Here is a 22,794-nt window from a genome sequence, read left to right on the forward strand (position 1 = left end):
AGGTGGAACCCACAATAAAAAACAAAATTGACACACAATGAATATAATAATTCCAAAGTTCTATACTAGATCCTCCAATAGCATGTAATAAATGGAGATACCGATTACCTTTAAAACATAAAAGAAATTCCATTATTTTGGAAAAAATATTTATGGTAGGACCCAAGCATAGCTGTCTCGCAAAACCAGCATCCGTATGCATCAGTCTCCAAGAAAACACTATATAAACGCAATATAGTCTCCTATGTGAACAAGACAACCTCGTCCCATTTTAAGAAGTGTGTTCTGTTGGGGATTTTGTTCTTCCCTTTTGTCGATTAATATACTAAAATAAAGGGCTTGAATCAAATGGCAAGAGGGGATGATGGGTCTGGAAAAGAGGGCGGGGGTTTTAAGCTTTTTGGGGTGGAGATAAATTTTGGACATGAATTGAACAAAAAATCTGGTGATGAATCTGGGAAGGTTCAGAAGAAGAGGGGCCATGATGATGATGAGGGTGGTGAAAGTGATCGCTTGAGGAAGAGTAAAAGTGTGGGGAATTTACATGAGATGGGGAATCACAGTGGTGGAGAGGGCGATGCTGATGCTAATGGTGGTGATGGTGCTGTTGGTGGTGGTGGTGGTGCTGATGATTCGGGCTATCATTCTGATGGTGTTCTTCATGTGAATTCTCGGAGGGCTGCTCATATGCGTCGAAAGGGTATAAATTTAATTTATGTCTTTGTGTTACAAGATAATGAATTTTTCATTTTTTTTATTTGGATGATTTTGATCATTATTCTTTGAATTTGATGAATGTGTGTGATTGTTTGTCTAATTGTTTCGGTTTCTAGATTTTGTATGTGTGTTCTGATGCTTGTGATGGCACTCTAACAAGTTTGTATCGATGTGGAATTGGAAGGGTTTTCGGAGTATTTGTTTTGAAAGTGGCTGTGATGTCTAGCTTTTGAGTTTGTTTGATAATGTGGAGAATTTTTTGACTTTTGTAAGCACATTTGATATGAGAACTAAGGTCCTATGAGTCTATGACTAATTTTGTTCTGCACTCTATATTTTTCATTTGTAGAACGATATGAATGCTAAAATGTATTGCATTGTACTACTGGAGATGGGATGTGGCCCGAATTTTTGATACTATTTTTGCTTCTCTTTGTAACTTACTCATTGTCGAAAAGTTTGGCTTTTTCGAAGAACAGATGCTTATTCTTGTTTCATATATCAGGGACACCATGGACCCAAAGTGAGCATAGGGCATTCTTGCTTGGTCTTTCAAAGCTAGGAAAAGGAGATTGGAAAGGGATATCAAAGAATTATGTGCCCACCAGGACACCAACTCAAGTTGCAAGCCATGCTCAGAAGTATTTTATTAGAATGACAACTGCTGAGAAGAAGAATCGTCGAGCAAGCCTTTTTGACATTCCATTTAATGAATCGGTACACCATCTCTTATGGTTCATTCCTCCCCAATGATGTAAATACCCCGTCCAAAACATCTGACTTGATTTTTGTGATTTACAGAATTTACCTCCCCACACTCCTGCTGCTCCCTTTACTGCTTCAGAAAATTCTCAACAGGTAATGTTTTTACACCATGTGAAAAAAACAAGTTTATATTCTCTCTAAAATCAGTAGTATATCAAACATGAATTCTCTGCAGGTTATTAGCTCTGCTGTTGCTCCTCCAAGGAGGACTACTGACATCCATGGACTGGTTAGTCAATATCTCCTTAAAGTATATGATAATTGTGAAGGCAACCTTTTTCTAATTTTCGTTTCTTGTCTTATAGGAGTGGTCATCAGCTCATACTGCGGCTTCTGAGAAAAAGCCCCCACTTGCACCCATGAGTAGAAATTTTGTTCAGGACACAGGTCATATGTCATATATGGTAAGCGAATGTAACTTGTGTGCATAGAAATACAATGAGCTTTACATTTTCATTCATTTTTTTGATCTAATTTTTTTTATACCAATAACCCATGAGTAGAAATCTAATTTCCATATAGTGCCTACGAAGGTAGTTTTTATATTGGGTGATCCTCTCTTGCTATTAAAGTTTGCTAGATGATCTCATTGAAGAGTTAAACCTTAATGTTTATTTCCAACTGCGAAGTAAACGTTCACTGCAAGCATTCTGAGCTTTTGCGCCTTTTCCTTTTTGTCTAATGTCACATTATCTTACTTGATCTCGTTATTGTGCATATATCCTTAATGATATTTAAAGATATTATTAAAGCTAGTTAATTAATTTTCTATTGATATGTAGTCTGCAGTGCCTGGACGGAGCTTTCCTGCAGCCCCTGTTATGCCACAAGCGGAACTATATCCGATGATGAATCATACGATTACTCAGTACCAGAACTACTACTATGTCCCAAGCAGTCATGGGAATTTCCCTGCGCCTATCATGAATCAGAAGTCAAATGGTGTCTTCCTTCAGCCTTATCCCCCAGTTCTTGTAACATCTCAAGCTCTTCCAGCAACTCCAGCTGGCGGAAGTTTTGCTTCTTCTGCATCGCTCCCAAATTATTATCAGCCTGTAACAGGTCCACCAACTAGTTTTGCTGCTTGTGCACCTTTCCCGAATCAGTATCCAACTGCAAATGGTCCAGGAACTAGTTTTGCTGCTTGTGCACCTTATCCGACTGCAAATGGTCCGGCTACTAGTACTGTTACCAAAAGAGATGCTCTGGAAGCTGGAATTGGAACTCTGTCCTTGAAAATCTAAACAATTTTCTGTGTTTCATTCTGATGTTATCAGTTGAGGGAACTATGGTTTCAAATCTGCAGGGAGAACTCAAATATTTATTCATTTCTCAACCATTAGCTCTTATCTAACAGAAAGGCCATAGCTCCCTCCAATAGACAATCAGCTCCAAGATTTTGTGTTTTCTCCAGTTATTGGTTCAGAGATTGTATCTTGAAAACTAATTTCTCTGTTCTGCATTGACTTATAGATTTTTGTTTCACATAGACAAATTTATTACATTTTACTTGTCTTTTAAGACAAAAGTTCTGCAAACTTTTGAATTTTGGTTCTGTTCTTTTCTGATTATGAATCTTTGAACAAGATTTTCCAGCCCTTCCCTGGACTTTATTGAACGGATTCAGGTTGTGGTTAGCACCTCGGTGGTACACGAGCCAGTGCACCAAATAATCAGGACCTCGTACTCTTGTGCAATATCAAATTCTGCTGGTAGACTATCTATTTGAAGGCGCATAATCCCTGGTAAGTGACTTTTTACAGCTGATAGGTGAAGCAATATAACAGATTAATAGTTGTTGAAGTGGGTACGTAGAGGGACTTGACTTCTGCCTTCATCTGAAAATTTTCGTGTTAATTTTTTCACTCATAAAAGGCCCGTTAGTAGATGGTATCAATAGCTTGTCATTAACCAGACACCTGTTTAAATGTTAAGATTTATGTTAAACAATCATTTTGAGCATCTGAATTAGATATTGATGTTACTTTGAGCATCTGAATTAGATACTGATGTTTTGGTTAGGAGGAGGGCATATAAGTGGAATGAAAACTTTTAACTAGCTAGATAAAAATTTATTAATTAAGGGTCTAGAGCAACTCTAATTTGCTGAAACTAACATTTTGTTTACCATCTGTGTTGATTGACAATATATAAATATAGCATTTTATTATTATTTTCAGTTGTTATTAATAGAATGTATTATTTTAATATGATAATTCATGACATGGCATTTGCTTGGAGAGTAATATTTTCATGAGATTATTTATATTTTTTATTTTTGATATGGCAATTTAGTTTTTTACTAAAGATTTTTTATGATTAGAGTCGGGTTAGTCTAACCAGTTAGCCATCGAGGTCCTAAGCTACCTGTAGCTTTACAAGATCTATTTAAGCTACCTGTAGCTTTACAAGATCTATTTTTCAAAATAAGGAGTGTGCAACCATTTCTCGTCTTATTTTTACAAATTAAATATTTATTTTCCTCTATTTTCATATTATTTTCCTCTTTTTTTGAATTTATATAGAATTGATACTATTCTAATAAGGAACAAATATTGATCAAGTCAAATAGACCTTGCCCTTGTTTGGGGGAGTTTTTTTGAAAATTTTAAATCTTTTTTCAAAAATCTAAATATATTTATAAAGTTTTTAGAAAATATTTTATACTCGTTATTTAGTAAAAAATATTAAAAATTATTTCAATATAATTATATATATTTTTCTCTATAAATAAGTCTTTTTTCTTGGATATCTTGTATTTGACTTTCTTCGGCACACTCATGTTTATTAACTTTCCAACCTTAACAAAGACCCTGGATGGTTAATAAATTTGCATGCAACTGACTTTTTGGTCAGATATAAAGTTTTAACACATGATCGAACTGTTTTTGCTTGTATGTAAATCAAGTAACCAAGATCCTAGAGTTGAGAGCGGTTTATCTGCCCGTCAACCACCGGTAAACATAATATTGTGCGTTTGGGTTGAAAATTAACGCACAAATATTAACTTCAACATTACTAAAATATTTTTCTTTTGTTGGAACAATACTAAAGAATTTTACTTTATCCGGCAAAAAAAAAAAAATTTTACTTTAACTACAAGAGCATACATGACTATACGAGATGCACTTTGAAATGAAAACCTAGAGTCGATGTTTCCTCCGCTTTAAATTAGCTAGTGTATTTTTAATTTTTTATGATCAATTTGATTCTCTTTTACTGAAATTTAGAAAGTACTCTTACAATTTTGAGAAACCGAATTTTCTTTAAAAAAAATTATATATAATGTGTTGAGGTAATTTGTATGATATCTTTCAAATATTGAATATAATGTAAATTTTAATCAATATTTGATCAATTCAATAGATATATAAGAGTGAATTACATATTTAAAAGTAAGAAGAAATTCTTTTTGACATGTCTTGTAATTACACGCACTTTAATGCTCCTTTAAAATATAGTTTTATAATTTATTTTTCAATATTTTTTTCTATCAGAAAATGAAAATCTTAAAAATAAGTTATGGAATCATATTTTATACAACTATTAAAGTGTGTGTCAAATAATAAACCTATAAAATAAATGGGAAGGAACGAGTAACTGTTTAATCAAGAAAAAAAAGAGTTAATTTACCAAAACTATTTGTGTATAGAGTAATATACGGAAGATGTACTGCATGTGCTGTAAAACAGCAAAGAGTATATTAGAATGCGGATAGAGGTGAAAGCTAGTTGAAATCAAAACTTGGTTTTAAAACATTAAAACAATCAATAAAGATGAATAAAATTCGTCCAACTTGAATGGGAACGACCTCATAAACATCTATCAACCTTTCAAGGACTACTAATAACCAAAACTTGTAGACATAGTCATATATCCTTTAATGGAAAAGAAGCAGAAAGTTGTTGGATTATGTAGACGTTTTTCTTTCAATATTGCAGAAGAATAAACTTGTTAGGCCATCTAATCAAAGACCACATATCCTATAAATATGCAGTCACAGAGAGATGGTGAATACCACAACAATTCAATTCCTCACAAATGGCGCCAAAACTACTGCTCATTTCCCTTGTTGTGATCCTCTGTCTTTCTTCAACATGCACTGCTTCGACCTACCTGGTCGGGGGCACCTCCGGTTGGGATATCAGCACTAATCTTGATTCATGGACGACGGATAAACAGTTCAATGTGGGCGATGTTCTTGGTAATTTTAAATTTTTTTCTTCAAATTATTTTTGATTTTTTTTTATTTAGTACTTGAGTTGGATGATTATCTTTGATATTGTGTTTGTGAAGTTTTTCTGTATTCATCGACGCATAGTGTTTGGAAGGTAAACAAAGAAAAGTACCAGTCGTGCAGTAGGAAAAATGTAGAGGAATCAAGTGGCAAGGGGAATACATCGTTTACTCTGACAGAGCCGGGAGAGACCTACTTTATTTGCGGTAACAAGTTACATTGTCTGGGAGGAATGAAAATTCAGGTGACTGCTTTAGGAGAAGCTCCAACACAATCTCCAGCAGCAGCTCCGATGATGAGTGCTCAGGCCCCGGAGTCTGGTGGAGGAGTGTCGAGTCTTCCTCGGCCACTGTCGAAGAATATTAATAAACCTGGGAATGTTGTTCCTAGTTCAGCAGCCATGTTTAATCATTTTACGATATCAGAGTACTTGTCCATTGGCTTGTTTGGTTTTCTGGTTTATATCATAACCTGATTAGTGCCCTTAAGTTTGATAATAATATATGAAAACTTTATGTAGCATAGTGGCTCTACTGTGCTCTCCAGTCCCACCTCGGCTATATTCCTACTACTCACTGAACGACCAAGAATTCCTGGATTATACTATGTCATTGAGGTAGATGGAGAGAAGCGGGATCTACCTGCCTACCTCCCTTAATTTTCATCACGTTGCATAAATTTCAGCAGAAACATAATAAGCTTGTTAATGATGTCAATAGAAAAATCTCAATTTTTAATAAAAATCTATATTCCTCGACTTTAAGAACACATTTTAGATATATTGATCACATGGATGATGGATACATAACTTATAATTTTTTAAAATATCATGCAAATAAACATTTAAGTGTAAATTTTTTATTTACAAAAAATAAATAGGGAAATAGACGGTTAATACATCTTAAATTCGTGACGAGTCTTAATCTTTTTAATTTAAAAATATTATCATTTACATTCAAATTTTAAGTAATATATATATAGACAAATGATTAAATGTAAACAAATGTTATTATAAAAATCAAAAATCATTCCATGATCATTGTTTATTACTACACAAAATCCCGTTCATATATAGTGATCACTATTTTACACGCTAATCAATATTTTAAAAAACAGGATAATAAATGATAAATATTTATATTTAATAATTGAGAAGATATATATTATTATTATTGCTCAATTACTTATGGCCAATATTGTAGGAGGTCCATTATAATAAAAACTCTGGTGATCATGAAAAACAAGCGGTGATAGGCGAATCAAGATTGTAAATGATGATTCATGTGGTGAACGAGATCATATTAAAATACTAGGAGTTGAATTGATGATAATATAGGTAAAACCAAACCAAACCAAACATACTCAGTGTATCCTGCTTAGAGCAGGTTCTAAGGAGGGTAAGATATATGCAGCCTTGCTCCTGCCCCGGCTTAGTGCACAATAAATAATATAGTGTGTGATATAATATTAATATACCTTAGCCCATGGCCTTCTTCACATGAGACTTACCTAAACAGTTTCCGTTTATCGATGATGGATGATAATGATCTGAAACGGAGATATCAAACTGGGACGTTTGGCAACAACCGCCAATACACTAACCGCCACCAATCCAACGGAGTCTCTTTCTTGCCTTCCCCCACCCCATGTAATACCATTGTAAACTATGGCGACACGAATTCAGAACACCTCTGCCACAAGAATATGGTTACCAGGCCAAAATCATTTAGAAACCGCGTGGAACCTTACCAAATCCTTCGACAAAACATCTATGATGATCCATTAATACGCATTAAACCATATTAAATCCTTCGACGAACCAACATCCGTGATAATCCAATAGTACGCACTAAACCTTATCAAATCCTTCGACGACCAACATCCGTGATGATCCATCTTCCCAAATCTTTCGACGAACCAACATCCGTGATGATCCATAAGTACGCACTAAACCTTACCAAATTCTTCGACGCACCAACATCCATGATGATCCACTAATACGCACCGGCGGTTAATGTAAATACAATGTTTGTGTCTATATCTATGTCTAATATGCTAACAACAAACAGACGAATATAGAGAAGGAATCCTTGCGATGAAAATCGACTACAGGAGTTGCTTGAAGAAGAATGACAACAGAAAATTATCCAAAGATTTGGTATATTCAAATCACATACACTGCTAAATTGTATGATTAATGGAAATGAAGAAATTGTAACCGTCGCAGAGCATTTCAAAATGGAAATCACAGGGATCTGCGATTAGTCACGTTTTTCTGCACCACATGATACTTCCGCGTCGTTCTAAATCTCTCTTCCTAGATCGGTTGTGCCCATGTCACTGTGTCAGTACTGTAAAAAAGGAGGAGGAGAAAAGAGACAAAAAGAAAGTATATTATGTTTTGATATATTTATTCTAATCAAAATTGTTTCGATGATTCGATGAAAACGCGAATTATCTCGGATCTTTGATGATAATATAGGTATGTGTACGTGTATATGTGAGAAATCTTATATAAAAAAAAATAATAGTGAACTATCAAGTGATTTTTGAAATTAAACTAATGATAAAAAATTAATCGAAATATAGTTTGTAATTTCTAAATTAAGTTGATTTTAGTGGAGTAAAATCCTCTGTACAATATTTTAGATTGAATCTGATATTAAAAGTTAAATCAAATATTCGAAATTTCAAAATTTTAATCCAATACTAAATTCAGAAAATAAAAAACAAAAAACAAATCCATACTAAATAATACTCTATTCTCCGACATTCTAGACATATCATCTAGTCAATCAACGACAAAATGCTCATCATCAGAACCACCACCACCTCTCCTCCACCCTCTCTCTTCTCCCCCTCTCTCATCACCTCTCTCCACCGCCTCTCTCTCTCTAAAAAATCCCATTTCTCTCCCGCCCCCACAACCACCCGCCCCTCCTCTCTCTACACTTCCCCCAAGATGAACTTCCTCTCCAGACTCGGGTTCGGGTCAAAAACCCCCGCCCAATCATACTCCACCGAACCGTCTTCTTCTATTGCTCTAGGACCCGACGATGATGTTCCGGGTCCGGGTCAGGCGTTCGCCCAGTTCGGAGCCGGGTGTTTCTGGGGCGTGGAGCTGGCGTTCCAGAGAGTGCCGGGTGTGAGTAAAACTGAAGTCGGGTATTCGCAAGGTGTGGTGGATAATCCGAGTTATAATGATGTTTGTTCTGGGACAACGAAACATTCGGAGGTTGTTCGGGTTCAGTATGACCCGAAAGAGTGTAGCTATGGGAATTTGCTTGATGTGTTTTGGTCTAGACATGATCCTACCACACTTAATCGTCAGGTAAGGACATTTACGAAAACCCGATAAATTAACAATCTCGATAAATTATAAAACATTCAATGATTTCTTTTTGTTACTGTGAACTATATTTTATATGTTCTGATTTTCTGGTAAATTATGTTTCTATAATAGTAATAAGTAAATTATTTGTGTATATAGTGAATTCTGAAGGTTTGTAGAGATCATATGGTTTACGTGAAATTGTGGAAATGACTTGTATGTGTGTGCATCGGTGGATGTGTATAGAACTTCACCTGTTAAGAAATAATAACATGAAATGGAATTTATAATTTTTGTATATTGAATTAATATAGTTTCATTTTCGGATAGATTAGTAGAAATAAACAAAATTGGATAGTAAAGACTAAAGATCAATTGATTGTGAGACTTTGATATACAAGTGTAAGGTACTATGTTCTGCTATTGTAGTAGCCAGTAGCGATTCTACTGGTTCCCCATTACTAGTCCAATTAAGCAGCACTGATTTCCGGCTTTTAGAAGTAATAGCACCGAGAAGTTTCCTTTTTTACTTTCCAAGTCAAGCTTCGCATAAATAATATGCTTGCAAATAATGAGTATGGATGCCTCTTCCACCATGGTGTTTATGCATAGTCGAATAAGTATGACACCTCTTTGCATATGATTTTTTAATAATAGTTGGAAGGACTGGTGTCATCAGCTTCCACCCTGTTTTCAGCTGCTCCTGTTTTGCTTGCCGCAAGAGATTTTGAAATCTTTCTGTGGAATCAGTAGTTTCATTTCTAGCTCCTGTTTGTAATGTGCAATATCAAGGAATATTATCTGCAACAGAGCTCCGAACTGCCTGTTATCTGTATTCTATCATGTTAAGATACGGCACATTTCCATTTTTACTAATGGATGTAGTAGTAAAGTAGTGGAATACAAGGCAGACTAAAGTAGAATTAATTGGGGACACTGAGGAATTATATTTAGAGAATATTTCACGTATACTTTTGTGCTCCTGCACTGCAAAGATTTCATATAAGAATTCCTTCTTTTTTTTAAATGTCGGTTTTTTACTAATAATAACTATTTTATTTTTTGGCAGGGAGGTGATGTTGGCACACAATATCGTTCTGGAATATACTACTACACACCTGAGCAAGAGAAGGAAGCATTAGAAAGCATGGAGAGACAGCAGAAGCTCTTGAACAGGAAGATCGTCACCGAGATTTTACCTGCCAAAAAGTTTTATCGGGCGGAGGAGTATCATCAGCAATACCTTGCTAAGGGTGGCAGATTTGGTTTTAGACAATCCACTGAGAAAGGCTGCAACGACCCTATTAGATGCTATGGTTAAGTTATAAAATCTTGGCTATAGATACAGCATGTTTATATTATAAAATTTATACCACAGACCAAAGAATGTGATAATTTGTGTTTATGCCTCAATTCTCAGGACGACTGTTTTGTATCTATCTATAGATTTTACAACCTTTGCAATACTGACGGGCTTGTACATGTGACGGTCTTTTAAATAATATGTGTACGGGCTTTTTTTGACATCTATGGCTTATAGCCTTACAAGTAAGTACCTGTTCTAACAAATTCTCGGGGTCAGCCAGGGTCGAACTCGGGACCTGGGACGACAGATGATAAGTTCTTAATCACTTGAGCTATCCAACCGTGTTTATATGCATGGGTTTTAAATCGTGCATGGGTTTTAAATCTTTGTAAATGGAACCTTCAAAATGTACTATACTCTGGCTTCCCTTTGTAGTAGGAAGCACAGACTTTTTAATGTCGGCGGAAGCACGGAATCTTTGACATAGGTGGTGGGCACACACTCGGCCGGCAGAGTATGTGTTTGACTCGTAATGTTGGCGGAAGCACGAAATCTTTGACATAGGTGGTGGGCACACACTCGGCCGACAGAGTATGTGTTTAACTCATGATGTAGCGTATTTATATGCATATAGCATTAGAGCCGTTTTCGACACTGGACACACTCGGTCGAGTATATGTTTGACTCGTCACATATAGTATTAGAGTTTTCCGACACGGGACACAGACTCAGCCGAGTATATGTTTGACTCGTCATATACTGTAGATTGTGTATCTACAACATATATGTCATATACCGTAGATTGTGTATCTACAACATATATGTCATTAGAGCTCACAATCTACAACATATATGTCAGATTGTGTATCCACAACATATATGTCATTAGAGCAGCAATAATGCAGGGTTATTGTGCGCGCAAAAGTGGCACTGGACAGCGCTGCAAAGTTAGGTTGGAACTGGTGAAGTGCAGCTGTGCCGGGCTTGACCAGTTTAGCTTCTTTTTATTTTTTTTATTAATAAATTTCATAAAAAGCGCCAACTTGAATAATACAGTCCAAAAACAAATATAAACGTTATGTTACCGTTAATAAATACTAACATTGTAATAATGACGTTTATATAAACGGTAACATTTTTCTCTCTTATAAATATCAATCCCCAAATCGTCATTATTTATATCTGGGTTTAGTTTGGATAAGTTGGGGTCATTTTTTTTTTTTTACAAATCCACTTCGGGTGAGGTGGCACTAAGGTGGCACCAATTTGTCATGAGGAGGGGAAATGAACCCATACGCTGCTGCTCTTAGAGCAACCACAATGCACCAATCCCGTTTTTATTTTTTCACTGACCATTTACTGTCAAGTAAGCAACACATAAGCAAGAAGTTGGTTTGTTTAAAAGTGTCCCAACCCACCCAATGCTAGACTCAATTAAATAGCCTCATATCATTTTTATTATAATAAATGTGTACTGTAATTCAATCTGCACATCAAAGTAAAGAATAAAAAACAATAAAGTGCTCAAGTGAGGCGAGCCCACGGTGGTGGGATTGCCACTTTTTTGTTTGATCCGGCGCTTTCCAAGTCCCATTTGAAGAGCCAATTCCATTTTACGTGGCCCGATGCGCCATGTGACCCTCCATTATGGATGCTCTTAGACTCACATTCGACACTCACTCATCATGTGATGCATTAGAGTCGTCCATCAAATACAAGGACTCGGCCCATTTGACCCAATAACGCGCTTAAAGCTTGTAACTTTCTTTCAACATAATTTCATGTCTTTTTTCTTGTGGAAAATCATATCTCCTCCGTGTCTTTTAACCTAATTTCATAATTTCTCATCTCTTTTTCCGTCTGTTTTATGACGACTCTAATCTCTACTTATTTATTTTATTCTCACATTTACGAATAATATATGAACGATTGCATCTTTATGAAAGGAGAGTTTATTTTTTCTGTTTTACGCCTCTCATCTCCACTTATCTTTTTCATCTCTCACCTATGAAAAAGTGTTCATATGGAGAAATATTATATTATGAATGAGGTTTGATATACTAATCCCATTTCAGTATTATTGTCATTAGTTTGTCGAGTCTTGTACCGCATTGGCGAAATTCCGTGTTCCTGTATCCGTTTTGTGTCGTTCTATCCGAGTATGTGCATTTTAGCCTACATGTTACAGTATTGTGTTTTAATTGAACAAAATAAATTGAACAAAATAAATGAGGTGCAGGATTAAATGAAATTTAGAGCCAACATTTAGGAAAATATGAGTGATGTTCATTTGTCCTATTCTATTCTACTGTGATCTCAATCAAAGATTTACACCAACTTCCACAGGCTTTATTCATGAATCTCTTGTTAAAGATTTCTCACCTTTCTTACTTTCCCTTCCCCGTTTGCAATCTGCTTCAATGTTTACCTAATTCTATTTTACGCTACAATACAGAACACATTAAAAGCACATATCATCTTTCTTAGCAGAGAGTTTGGAAGTTGCGACTGGGGCTAAAAGGTTTGTAAAACTTCAACAAACTTTGCAGTTTGCAGGAGCACCTTCTCACCTGTTACCAAACAAAGGGTCCCTTGGCTGCTCTCACCTTGAAAGATGCAAGAATAAGAAAGCTAAAACCCTTTTAGCTGAGTTTATGACATACTCCCTCTGTCCCATTTAATTGTATACGTTTCTTTTCAACTGCTCGACACGCATTTCAATGCTCTTATAAAATATAGTTACGGAACTTATTTTTGAGATTTTCTTTTTCTGAATAAAAATATAACATCCAAACTTTAATTCAGAAAAAGAAAATTTTAAAAATAAATTACACAACTACACTTTACAGGAGCATTAAAGTCCGTGCCGCGTCCCCGTCCCCCAATGTATACTACTCAGGGGGACGGAGGGAGTATAACTTAACGTAATTTATGACTTAATGTGAATAAGCTAGAAGTTTAAAATATTTGTTTAAATAATTTTGACCTATTAATGACTCATGGACTATTAAAAATATAATAATAAAAATAAAATAATTTATAGATAACTTACGAATAATTATTATCAAAAAAATGAAGTAACTCAAAACACTAATCTATGCCTTCGGTATGGCTATGATTGAACATGCTCATACACTCTCAAAGACAAACAAGATTCGAGCTCTCGACTTCTAGAGCACCTCTGGAGCGAGAGAGATAATCGACATACTCAAAATTACATTTAAACTCAACATGCTTAAAATAAGCTGCACATTAATCTTTATTGACGATTTCACGAAACTAAATATTTTTAATTTCCAATAGTACAAGGCACATGGTTGAGACGGGCTTGTATAGTTGTGTTGTATAGTATAGTTGTATTGTATCGTATATTTGTATATACAACACAACTATATAAGCGTCAAAACACTAATATTTAATTTTGGATTTCATGAGAGCTCATATAATTCGTGCTCAATAAACAACGATGACCAGTAAATGCCTCTGGGAGCTTGAAATTAAACTGCATATACATAATAAAGGAATTTATTTAAATAAATAGGATCCGATCCCTTAGTAGGTCTAGCACCTGGCTATCAAGTACCAAAAGCTAATCTGTATCCTATACATCGCATATGGATGGCCAATATTTCACAAGTTCTTCCATAACTTGTTGCAATAATGTTCAATGTAGTTGCTGAACAAAAACAACTAACTGAAACACAATTAGGTCCCCATCTACCTCGAGACTTGGTTAAAATCACCATTGTTTAAACCTGACAGCCTACATTTTTTAATACCAAAACAGCAAACTAAATAAAGGTAGTAAAAAAAAAAATCTCTAGCATCTGTAGGTTTCAAGCAAATGATTAATGCCTTCAAACATGAAAAGATGGAAAACAGCTTCAGAACTGGAATCTGCTAATCATATCACACTGTAATTACCCTGCCAAATACAGGGGAAAATGTTAGACTACATAGATTTTTACTTAAATGGACACATATTTACAAAATTAATCTAATACATGCATCTGGCCTCTTAGGAATGAGGTCTGATACTCATTCTCACTCATTTAGTTTAACACGCTGAAGAAATCATTTAGCAAAATATAAGTTCAATGACGTAACACTGTCAAACTTTAAGAAAACGGGTGCTTACAAACAACAAATTGCAATTTTATTTAATTCAAATTATTGGGAAGATATCCATCCAACAAGAAGAATGTAGGAGGCCTTGCATTTGGAATTGAAGTATTATTCTTTTACCTTCAAACAGCAGGATGTGTGTAAGAACACAAGCCTAACAGCCATATCGTATCGACTCTATTTAATTCTAACAAAACACTTTATCTCTTGCCTTGCATCAAAGATAAGCAGTTTGTTTGTTTGACTAGATAGGGATCTATGTGTCATTAATTTGTACTCAATCATTAGAATTTTACTCTTACAGATTCCTTATAGAACAAATAGTCCAGAAGCAAGACTTGCAAATAATTTCATAAACCAAACCCCCATAATCTTTGCGTTTATGTGAGATAATATGTAGTGCATATTAACCCTCTACATCCACAAGAATTTCAAAGGTAAGATCCTAAACAACACAAAGATAGTCCTACACTGATTGCAAAAGTTGATAATATGTACTCCTATTTAAGCAAACGAGACACTATTGACATTTATATAATATCCTGCCCAAATAAAGCTCTAAATCATATATTTTGAATACCTCTGCAGAAACGGATATTAATAGGATATTTTACATATTTTAACAAGCTGTTATTTTAAGTGTATACATACATAGTTTTAGGGAGGATTTTCATAGACAATTATATAGGAAAAAAGGATATAATAAGAACAATTTATAAAAATGATCCGGTGATACAACTGTAAAATAACTAACAGTATATCAAGGATTTTTCAAAAGCAAACCAGAGAAAGTGTGGTTCAGAAAAGCAATCTCAGTTTTAATAATCAATATTCACTGTGTGAGATGATTAGATATATAAAAAAGTCATAAAACGGATGTGGTCATTCAACCGCTGAATAACCACTAAATCAAGGATTTTCCAACTACAAACCAGAGAAAGTGACCGTTTACAGAAGCAATATCGTCTAATAATCACTACTCCCTCCGTCCCACCCAATAATATACATTGGGTGTGGACACGAGACCAAAAACAAGTGTAAAAAATGAATAAAGTTAAATGAAAAGTAGGTACAGTAATGGGATCCACTTATATTTAATAATAAATTTGAGATAATGGAGGAAAGTAGCGGGTGTAATAGTGTTTATATTATTATAGAATGGAGATAGTGGAAGAAAGTAGTGGGTGTAATAGTGTTTTATATTATTAAAAGTTACTATTTTTGCAATGTATAGAAATGATGGGACATCCCAAAAAGGAAACCGTATAGAAAGGAATGGGACAGAGAAAGTATGTATTATAACTATGTGAGATGATTACATATATAGGCTAATCCTTATAAAAGTAACCTAATCACTACAATCCCATGAATATTTGGGTTCATGAAGAAAAAACTTTGAACATTATTTTATGTGTGTGTGCGCGCGCATGTGTAGCTAGACCCTCCATATAATATGTCAAATTTAGACAACATATTCATTTAAACTATTTAACAACATATTTGTAAAATCCCTTTTATCTTTCACTTTGAGTTCATCATCAATTAACAATTAAGATAAAGCTCAACTAGAATTCAAGCATCTTAAAAATACAAAGATGGAACATCAGTTGCATGAGCACAATTCATGCATTATACTTATCTCTTCTAATTTCATTTATATTTTTACTCCCTCATTACTCTTTGCAAGTCTTTCAAATGTTGTGTACCTTCATCTCAATGGGTTTCATGCAAGTTAAGGTGTACATGTAAACATCATTTTCATTCATTTTTATAATATATATATATATATATATATATATATATATATATATATATATATATATATATATATATGAAGTTCATCTAGCCAAACCGAAAAAGAAAAAGAAACAAGTATAACTTTCAAGAATCTTTTACAACTTCAACTGGGTTAAATTATTACAAAACAAACACTTGTGGTGAAAAGGGAGTAAACTAAAGTATTATATCAAAAAAATGTTACTCTAACAAAAAAACTTTATCATAAGAAATATACACCGGTCTATTAGAGTCCAAGAGTATAAATAAATATAGAGTATAGCTATACTATATTATTTAAGCCGACGTAATAAAATTTTGGTTGGTTTGTAATTTGGTATCGTGGATTTTAGCAGTCAGATCTCTTAAACCAAATAGATCATAACCGTTAGATTATAAATAAAATAATATTCTATTATTTAATATTTAGAATGCGACTAAAGATTTAATGTTCAAATCTCACCAACAATATATAAATTAAACATATATATCATTAGTTCTAAATATACAAACATAACATATTATTATCTTTTATTTTAAGTTTATTAAAAATAATAATTTATTGTTTATATTAGAAGTTATTAGGATTATATTAAATTATTAAAACATATAAAAGAAAAAAAAATATGAAATATTAAAGAATACCTAAGCATCGCACGAGTTATAACCTAGTATATATTGAAAGGTAGATGTTGTAAATGTTAATTGACATGGACAATTAAAATTGTTTCATATACACTCAAATCAGTATTAAAAAAACATATTTTTAAACCAAAAATCACAAAACGAAATAATTTAAGGATCTTAATTATAACTTTTAAAATCTTCATTATTTTCTCATCTCAAACATCCCTAATTTGCCTGAGTTTCGTTGTGTTTCAACTTTCAAGACTCAGAAGGCTACACAATAATTAATCTTTAACCCATCTTCCTTGTCCAAATAAAATTGGTGACTTAAAAAGATCCACACACCCTCCAACTTGTCTATACTAAAAGACCTACAACCCAAGGCCTACCATTGTCCTATATATATTTTTTTCAATCCGCACACCTTCGTCAAAGTGCCTTTAAAAGGCTCGCATACTCTATTTTTCTTAAATATAAAAGCATTAAATTATATAGTGAAGGACAAATAATGCTAGTTGTGATTCTCCCCCAACATATAATACATATATACTAAACTTATATAATCTTAATGTTGTTATATGCTGATACAATGTTACTATTATTATTATATTGAATATATTGAATAGCAATTGCTAAAAAATATCCATGAGCGTCAATAAAAACTTACACTGAATATGGGTAGCAAGATCGCCTTTAAAAAGTTGTTTCAATACATCCTTCCCGTACACTTGCGAGCACCGCAATGACATGCTTTTTCCTTGACATTCCCATTTGAATCGGAAACATGACCAACTTTGTAATTATAATCATAAGTCAACTCTTGTAAAGGATGTATGTTTTTCGTGGCGAATAGCATCACATGAGGCATCATCTTGTCATCATGATCAAAAAGAACATCTTGAGCATATAAGTTTGGTGAACAACTATGATTCACAAATCTTCCAATATTCCCAAAATTGGCCGCATCAATTGCAAAGCCGTCTTCATCGCCTATATCAAACAAGTATTCATCAAAACCTATCCTTTCCTCAGCTTGCTTGTCGTCAAGCAACTCACCAACATACTCACAAATAAAACTCCCGGATGAAATGAAATTCCGTGATCGAATACCCCACCCTCTCATTTCTGTTTTAAAAACCTCTAACTGAATTTTTAGTCCATGTTGGCTAACTCTATTCGTGCAAGAAGGGGGACATTTGCAAGAAGGACCACACTCGTAGACAATAGACTTAGCTTTCACAATTGCTCCATCTTCATTAAATGGTATCGTACCTCCATTCTTGACAACACAAGAACATTGCACATCATCTGAGCACCCGCCAATGCAACGGCAACCTCTTGCATTCGCAGACTTCCTCAATGGTGGATATACCATTTTGGTTATGTAATTGAAAGTTGGAGATTTGTCATTGTCTATGTCATTTACAACAGGGATAGACATTTTCTCTTTCCCATATGAAATATCATCTATCAACGTACGATAAAAACAAGCCTTAGATTTTCCATGTTTCCCCTGTTTGTTAACTCTCAGTTTAGGCTGACCTTGCATCTTATTTAATTGAAACATATAAACCAGATTGCCATTTTGCCATCTCTCTTGCCAAAACTTGCTTACAATGTATAATCCATCATATGTATATGAAGTGCTTTTTCCCTCCAAACATCGATGACCTCGAATAACCCTTACTGGACTTCTTTCATCCATGCTATTCTTTAAGGCAAGCCTACCTTGTGCCAATGTTCTGTTTCCACCTTCACATATATAGATGACATCTGTCAATTCTTCATCATCGGAATAAAAACGTGTGGATACTATGCTTGTGGCGATCTTCTTGCTATCCTTTTCCATGTAATCAATATCGGTGACAAATTGAATATGCACTCCAACAATGACAAGTTCAGCCCTGTACTGAAATTGGTCACCAACTTCAACACCTGGGATAGCACCTAAGACTCGTTCATTCATATAAATCCACTCATTTTGTTGCTTGAGTAGCATTGCTACATCCTCATATATATGTGATGATATTGTCCTAGTTTTGCTCCTTGATTTTCTTGTAACTTGTTCCTCCAACAAACGCTCTTTAAGGGTCGTTCGGAACAGATTCAGAACCTCTCTCACTTTACTGCGGCGTAATGCTTCCTGGTTACTATTAACAGTTAGATTTATGGATGGTTTACCTGAATGAGTACTATTATTTTCTTTCCGATCCAATGCTGGTTCCACATTATGTATACCAGCTTCTACATTATGCACATCAGCTTCCACATACGGAACATGATTATTGGTATCATCTTGTTTCAGAAGCAGATAATAAGATCCTTTTTGACCCATGAGCTCATACATTGTCTCATTGCATCCATCAGTAGCAACAGTTGCTTCAGCAGGATCTGAGGTTTTTACTCCCTTCTGACTTTCTTGAGCGGCAGTGGTAACATCATCAAATATGATATTATCAGGTATCAGAAGCAGATAATAATATCCTTTACGACCCATAACCTCATAAACTTTTTTACTGCATTCATCAGTAGCACCGGTTGCTGCTTCATAATTTGAAGTTGTTACTCCCATTCGAGTGGCAGACCCACCATCATTAGATTTGGCATCATTGTGTTTCAGAAGCAGATAATAGGATCCTTCATGACCCATGAGCTCATATGGTTTATCACCATATCCAACAGTAGCACCAGTTGCTGCAGCAAAATAAGAAGTTTTTACTTTCTGTTGACTGATAGATGTACCGCCAACCGAATAAGCCATATCAACATATTCATTATTTACCAAATGCATCGCCAAAGAATTATTAATGCTGTCTTTGTCAGGATCATTCTCATCTCTCTCCATCCTGACTCCATAAGTATTGGATGTCAATTTTGAACTTGAATTTGCTTGTAGTGAGTTACTTGGGGGGAAAGATGCAATCATAATAGTATCGATGCTAGCTTCCTGATTTAACTTGCAGTCAGAATAACATACCTTGTCAAACAGCTCAGCCTTGTTCGCCTGAGTAGCTATTTCACTTTCTGCTGCAACTTTATCATCGATATCTTCTGACATCTTTTCTTCTAATTTGTTTGCAAATTCACTGCCAACGTTACAAGATCCACCTCTAATTTGTTGCTTTTCAGCTTCAAACATCATTTGCTTTTTCTCGCTATTGTTTACTTTAAATGTAGGAAACATATCAAGCTTCCCTCTTCCACAATTTTGCGGAAATTCCCGAAAGACGGTAACCCCTTTTCGGATCTTTGGAGGGGGATATTTTCTAGGAAGTACACAAGCCATAGATGAGGTGTCTGAGAAGCGCGCGGTATTAACCAACTCAACTTTCTCCGGAACTCTTAGTATTTCCATTTCGACATTCATCGCAGAAGCTTTACATTGCAACACTGAAGGCTTCATAGACCCGGATATCAAATCAATTGATGACGTTTTAAGCGGTAGATTTCTAGGTTCGCCCTTCAAGGTTTCAAATGATGATTCAACAATGGTTACCCCTGCATTACATGTTCCGTGAAGTTCACTGGCAACTGCTCCAATTTTAGTATGAAATTGTGGACTTGCAGAAACTTTATGGCGCTTGAAACTACGCAGACAATAAGGAGGCTCACCTCCACCATCTTCAAGTGAATGCTTTCCAGGTACTTTGTGAAAACTTTTCTCCCTTGATAAACTAGACCTCATTATAGACTTTTTAAAGATCAATTCCCGACAGAAGCGGACGATCTTCCAAGAACTAAACAAACACAAAAATTTTAATCATGTTTTTTAAATAGCTTATTAATTCCACACAAACTTAACGGTTAGGTATCACACATTTTACAAAATCTAGTCTTATACAATCACGTAACAACTTCATAACATAAATTACAGAAAATGGGCAAGATTTCAAAATTCCTCGGCAACGCTAGTGGATTAACATCAGGCATACAAAAAAGGGTATAATATTTAACAATCACACATGCATGTTGTATACAACCACTGAAAAGAGTAAAACTTCGCATAATTAATGAGAGGCATAATCTGTAACAATCACACATTCACTTTGTATAAACCACAGAAAGAGTAAAACTTCGAATAATTAATGAAACCCAGATCACAAAATCAATGCCACTGGATTTACATCATGCATCCGAAAATGGTATAATCTCAACAGTCGAACAACCAAGTCATAGATAAAACTAAACAAAAGGGTTTTAAATAAATCATCAAAAACCCAAGATTTTGTACATAAAACACAAAAACAGATGATTATAAGATAAACCCATATCACAAAACAATGTCAAACAGCAAAAAACAAGAACAAATGCCCAAAATCGAGATAATGCAGTACTGTATGAAGTAAAATTCAACAAAAGGGCTTACATACATGGATCTTCTTTGTATCGGCAGTAGAATTAATCACTGAAACTGAGCAGAATTACAAGTTAGATGGATAGGTTATCCACTAATTGTAATCGCAGCTGCTCATTCTCGGCGCTCGCTTCGGCTCGTCTTCAAAAACAAATTATAAGTTGTTTAATAGCTGTCAACTGTATTCAACTTTATACTAAATCTATAAGTAAATAATAATTACAATATTTATTTGCTTCAAAAAAAAAAATTACAATATTTATCTTGTGATCATTAGAATAACCTAATAAATATATAAATTAGCTTGAATAATAAAAAAAAAAAATTAATAAGGTATATTTATTAGCCGGTTATATCAATAAAAAATAATAATCAGCAATTTTAAGATAAAATAAATAGATGAAAACTACATATTAGTCATAAAAAATTCTTAAGAACATTCAATATTATAGTAACAAAAATATTTATACAATCAATCAATCCTAATTATAATAATAAGCAAATATATAAATAATTTGGTTAAATTTTTTTGTATGAAAATAAATTAACTTCTTTTTTTATCCTTTTATATAATGAGTCACTTCATTATATCTCTTTTTCGCTTTAACGTGTTCTGCTCAGAGACAAACAGAATTTTAAAGTGTTTTTGTCCAACACAAACACTAAATCATGTAAGTGGTTGGGAGGAAATCATAAATTTGGATCATATCAGAAGTTTGAATAAGAAAATCATCTTATCTGGTGTTTTATGGTTAGGTGATTGAAATAAGTCAAGTCAATATTTACTTATGATAAAAATAAAGGAAAACACTAGATTTATTATAATTAACTTATAATATAATATGAAATAATTAAATCATTAAGATGATGAAAATTATCTAAATTTACAAATGTACACAAATATAACATATTTATCATTATTTTATATAATATCTGGAAATGTTGGGACGAATCAGGGCGGGACGTTAATTCCCAAACCCGTCCTGATCCTAAAATTTTTTATAAATTGTTTTCTAAATCTACTCCGCCCTTGAAACAATTCTCCAGTTCGGCGATCCAAATGAGTTGAGATTGGATCGGGATCGGAGATGGAAAGAATATCTATTTATAATTTTAGTAATGCGACAAATATAGAAAAAATTAGGAGAATGACTATAATTAATATTATCATAAAAGGAACAAGTCAAGTATAGAACACAGAATATGTTTGGCAGATCGATTATCACACAAGGAGCGAGTCAAGTCTAAAACATAAAATATGTTTGTAGATCGGTTACGAGCCAAGGAACAGCAAGTCACAAAATTAGTACAACACATATATGAGATCGAAGGTGGTGTAATCCACCTATAGCATGGTCAAGATAAACAAAACAACATGTATGATGGATCGATTAAATAGAATAGGATGTGTTATTTGAAATATTAATTGAAATTTTAATACATATTTATCATAGATTAGGAAAAATTAGGATATATTCAACTGAGATTTTAATGAATTATATATAATTTGAATTAAAATTTTAATTGAATATCTAAGAATTTTGATTTTTTTTAAA

At 34.0% G+C, this 22,794-nt stretch overlaps 4 protein-coding genes across 7 annotated transcripts; 3 read left to right on the top strand and 1 right to left on the bottom strand.

Annotated features, from left to right (window-relative positions):
• The first annotated feature begins 224 nt into the window (after positions 1-224).
• LOC108211336 (uncharacterized) lies at positions 225-3,080 on the top strand. The gene is made up of 6 exons (XM_017382906.2): positions 225-700; positions 1,223-1,434; positions 1,519-1,575; positions 1,658-1,711; positions 1,788-1,886; positions 2,265-3,080. Exons 1-6 carry the CDS (start codon positions 349-351, stop codon positions 2,724-2,726), a joined length of 1,236 nt encoding a protein of 411 aa, XP_017238395.1. The 5' UTR covers positions 225-348; the 3' UTR covers positions 2,727-3,080.
• A 2,443-nt stretch (positions 3,081-5,523) lies between these two features.
• Positions 5,524-6,377, top strand: LOC108211337 (blue copper protein-like). Its single transcript, XM_017382908.2, has 3 exons — positions 5,524-5,686; positions 5,779-6,176; positions 6,240-6,377. Exons 1-3 carry the CDS (start codon positions 5,524-5,526, stop codon positions 6,375-6,377), a joined length of 699 nt encoding a protein of 232 aa, XP_017238397.2.
• A 2,111-nt stretch (positions 6,378-8,488) lies between these two features.
• Positions 8,489-10,574, top strand: LOC108211143 (peptide methionine sulfoxide reductase A3). Its single transcript, XM_017382665.2, has 2 exons — positions 8,489-9,050; positions 10,120-10,574. The coding sequence occupies exons 1-2, from the start codon at positions 8,526-8,528 to the stop codon at positions 10,369-10,371; spliced, it is 777 nt and encodes a 258-aa protein (XP_017238154.2). The 5' UTR covers positions 8,489-8,525; the 3' UTR covers positions 10,372-10,574.
• A 3,289-nt stretch (positions 10,575-13,863) lies between these two features.
• LOC108215216 (uncharacterized) lies at positions 13,864-21,403 on the bottom strand. Of its 4 annotated transcripts, none has more exons than XM_064090454.1 (3): positions 21,255-21,403; positions 17,576-20,621; positions 13,864-14,281 (listed from the first exon to the last, which is right to left on the bottom strand). In XM_064090454.1, exon 2 carries the CDS (start codon positions 20,567-20,569, stop codon positions 17,591-17,593), a length of 2,979 nt encoding a protein of 992 aa, XP_063946524.1. In that variant the 5' UTR covers positions 20,570-20,621; positions 21,255-21,403; the 3' UTR covers positions 13,864-14,281; positions 17,576-17,590. The 4 variants fall into 4 exon arrangements, with proteins under 4 accessions (XP_063946524.1, XP_017243101.1, XP_017243099.1 ...); XM_017387612.2 differs by having other exon boundaries at positions 13,864-14,270; positions 17,552-20,621; XM_017387610.2 differs by having other exon boundaries at positions 17,552-20,621.
• Positions 21,404-22,794: the final 1,391 nt, after the last annotated feature.

Source organism: Daucus carota, chromosome 3 (genome assembly GCF_001625215.2).
Source record: "Daucus carota subsp. sativus chromosome 3, DH1 v3.0, whole genome shotgun sequence".
NCBI lineage: Eukaryota > Viridiplantae > Streptophyta > Magnoliopsida > Apiales > Apiaceae > Daucus > Daucus carota.

Bases quoted from the DNA above. Each gene is read 5' to 3' on its own strand.
- LOC108211337 (XM_017382908.2), top strand. From the start codon at position 5,524: ATGGCGCCAAAACTACTGCTCATTTCCCTTGTTGTGATCCTCTGTCTT. The intron at 5,687-5,778 runs GTAATTTTAAAT...GTGTTTGTGAAG, and splicing joins CAATGTGGGCGATGTTCTTG to TTTTTCTGTATTCATCGACG. The intron at 6,177-6,239 runs GTTTATATCATA...AACTTTATGTAG, and splicing joins TTGGCTTGTTTGGTTTTCTG to CATAGTGGCTCTACTGTGCT.
- LOC108211336 (XM_017382906.2), top strand. From the start codon at position 349: ATGGCAAGAGGGGATGATGGGTCTGGAAAAGAGGGCGGGGGTTTTAAG. The intron at 701-1,222 runs GTATAAATTTAA...TTCATATATCAG, and splicing joins TGCTCATATGCGTCGAAAGG to GGACACCATGGACCCAAAGT. The intron at 1,435-1,518 runs GTACACCATCTC...TGTGATTTACAG, and splicing joins ACATTCCATTTAATGAATCG to AATTTACCTCCCCACACTCC.
- LOC108215216 (XM_064090454.1), bottom strand. From the start codon at position 20,569: ATGAGGTCTAGTTTATCAAGGGAGAAAAGTTTTCACAAAGTACCTGGA.
- LOC108211143 (XM_017382665.2), top strand. From the start codon at position 8,526: ATGCTCATCATCAGAACCACCACCACCTCTCCTCCACCCTCTCTCTTC. The intron at 9,051-10,119 runs GTAAGGACATTT...ATTTTTTGGCAG, and splicing joins CTACCACACTTAATCGTCAG to GGAGGTGATGTTGGCACACA.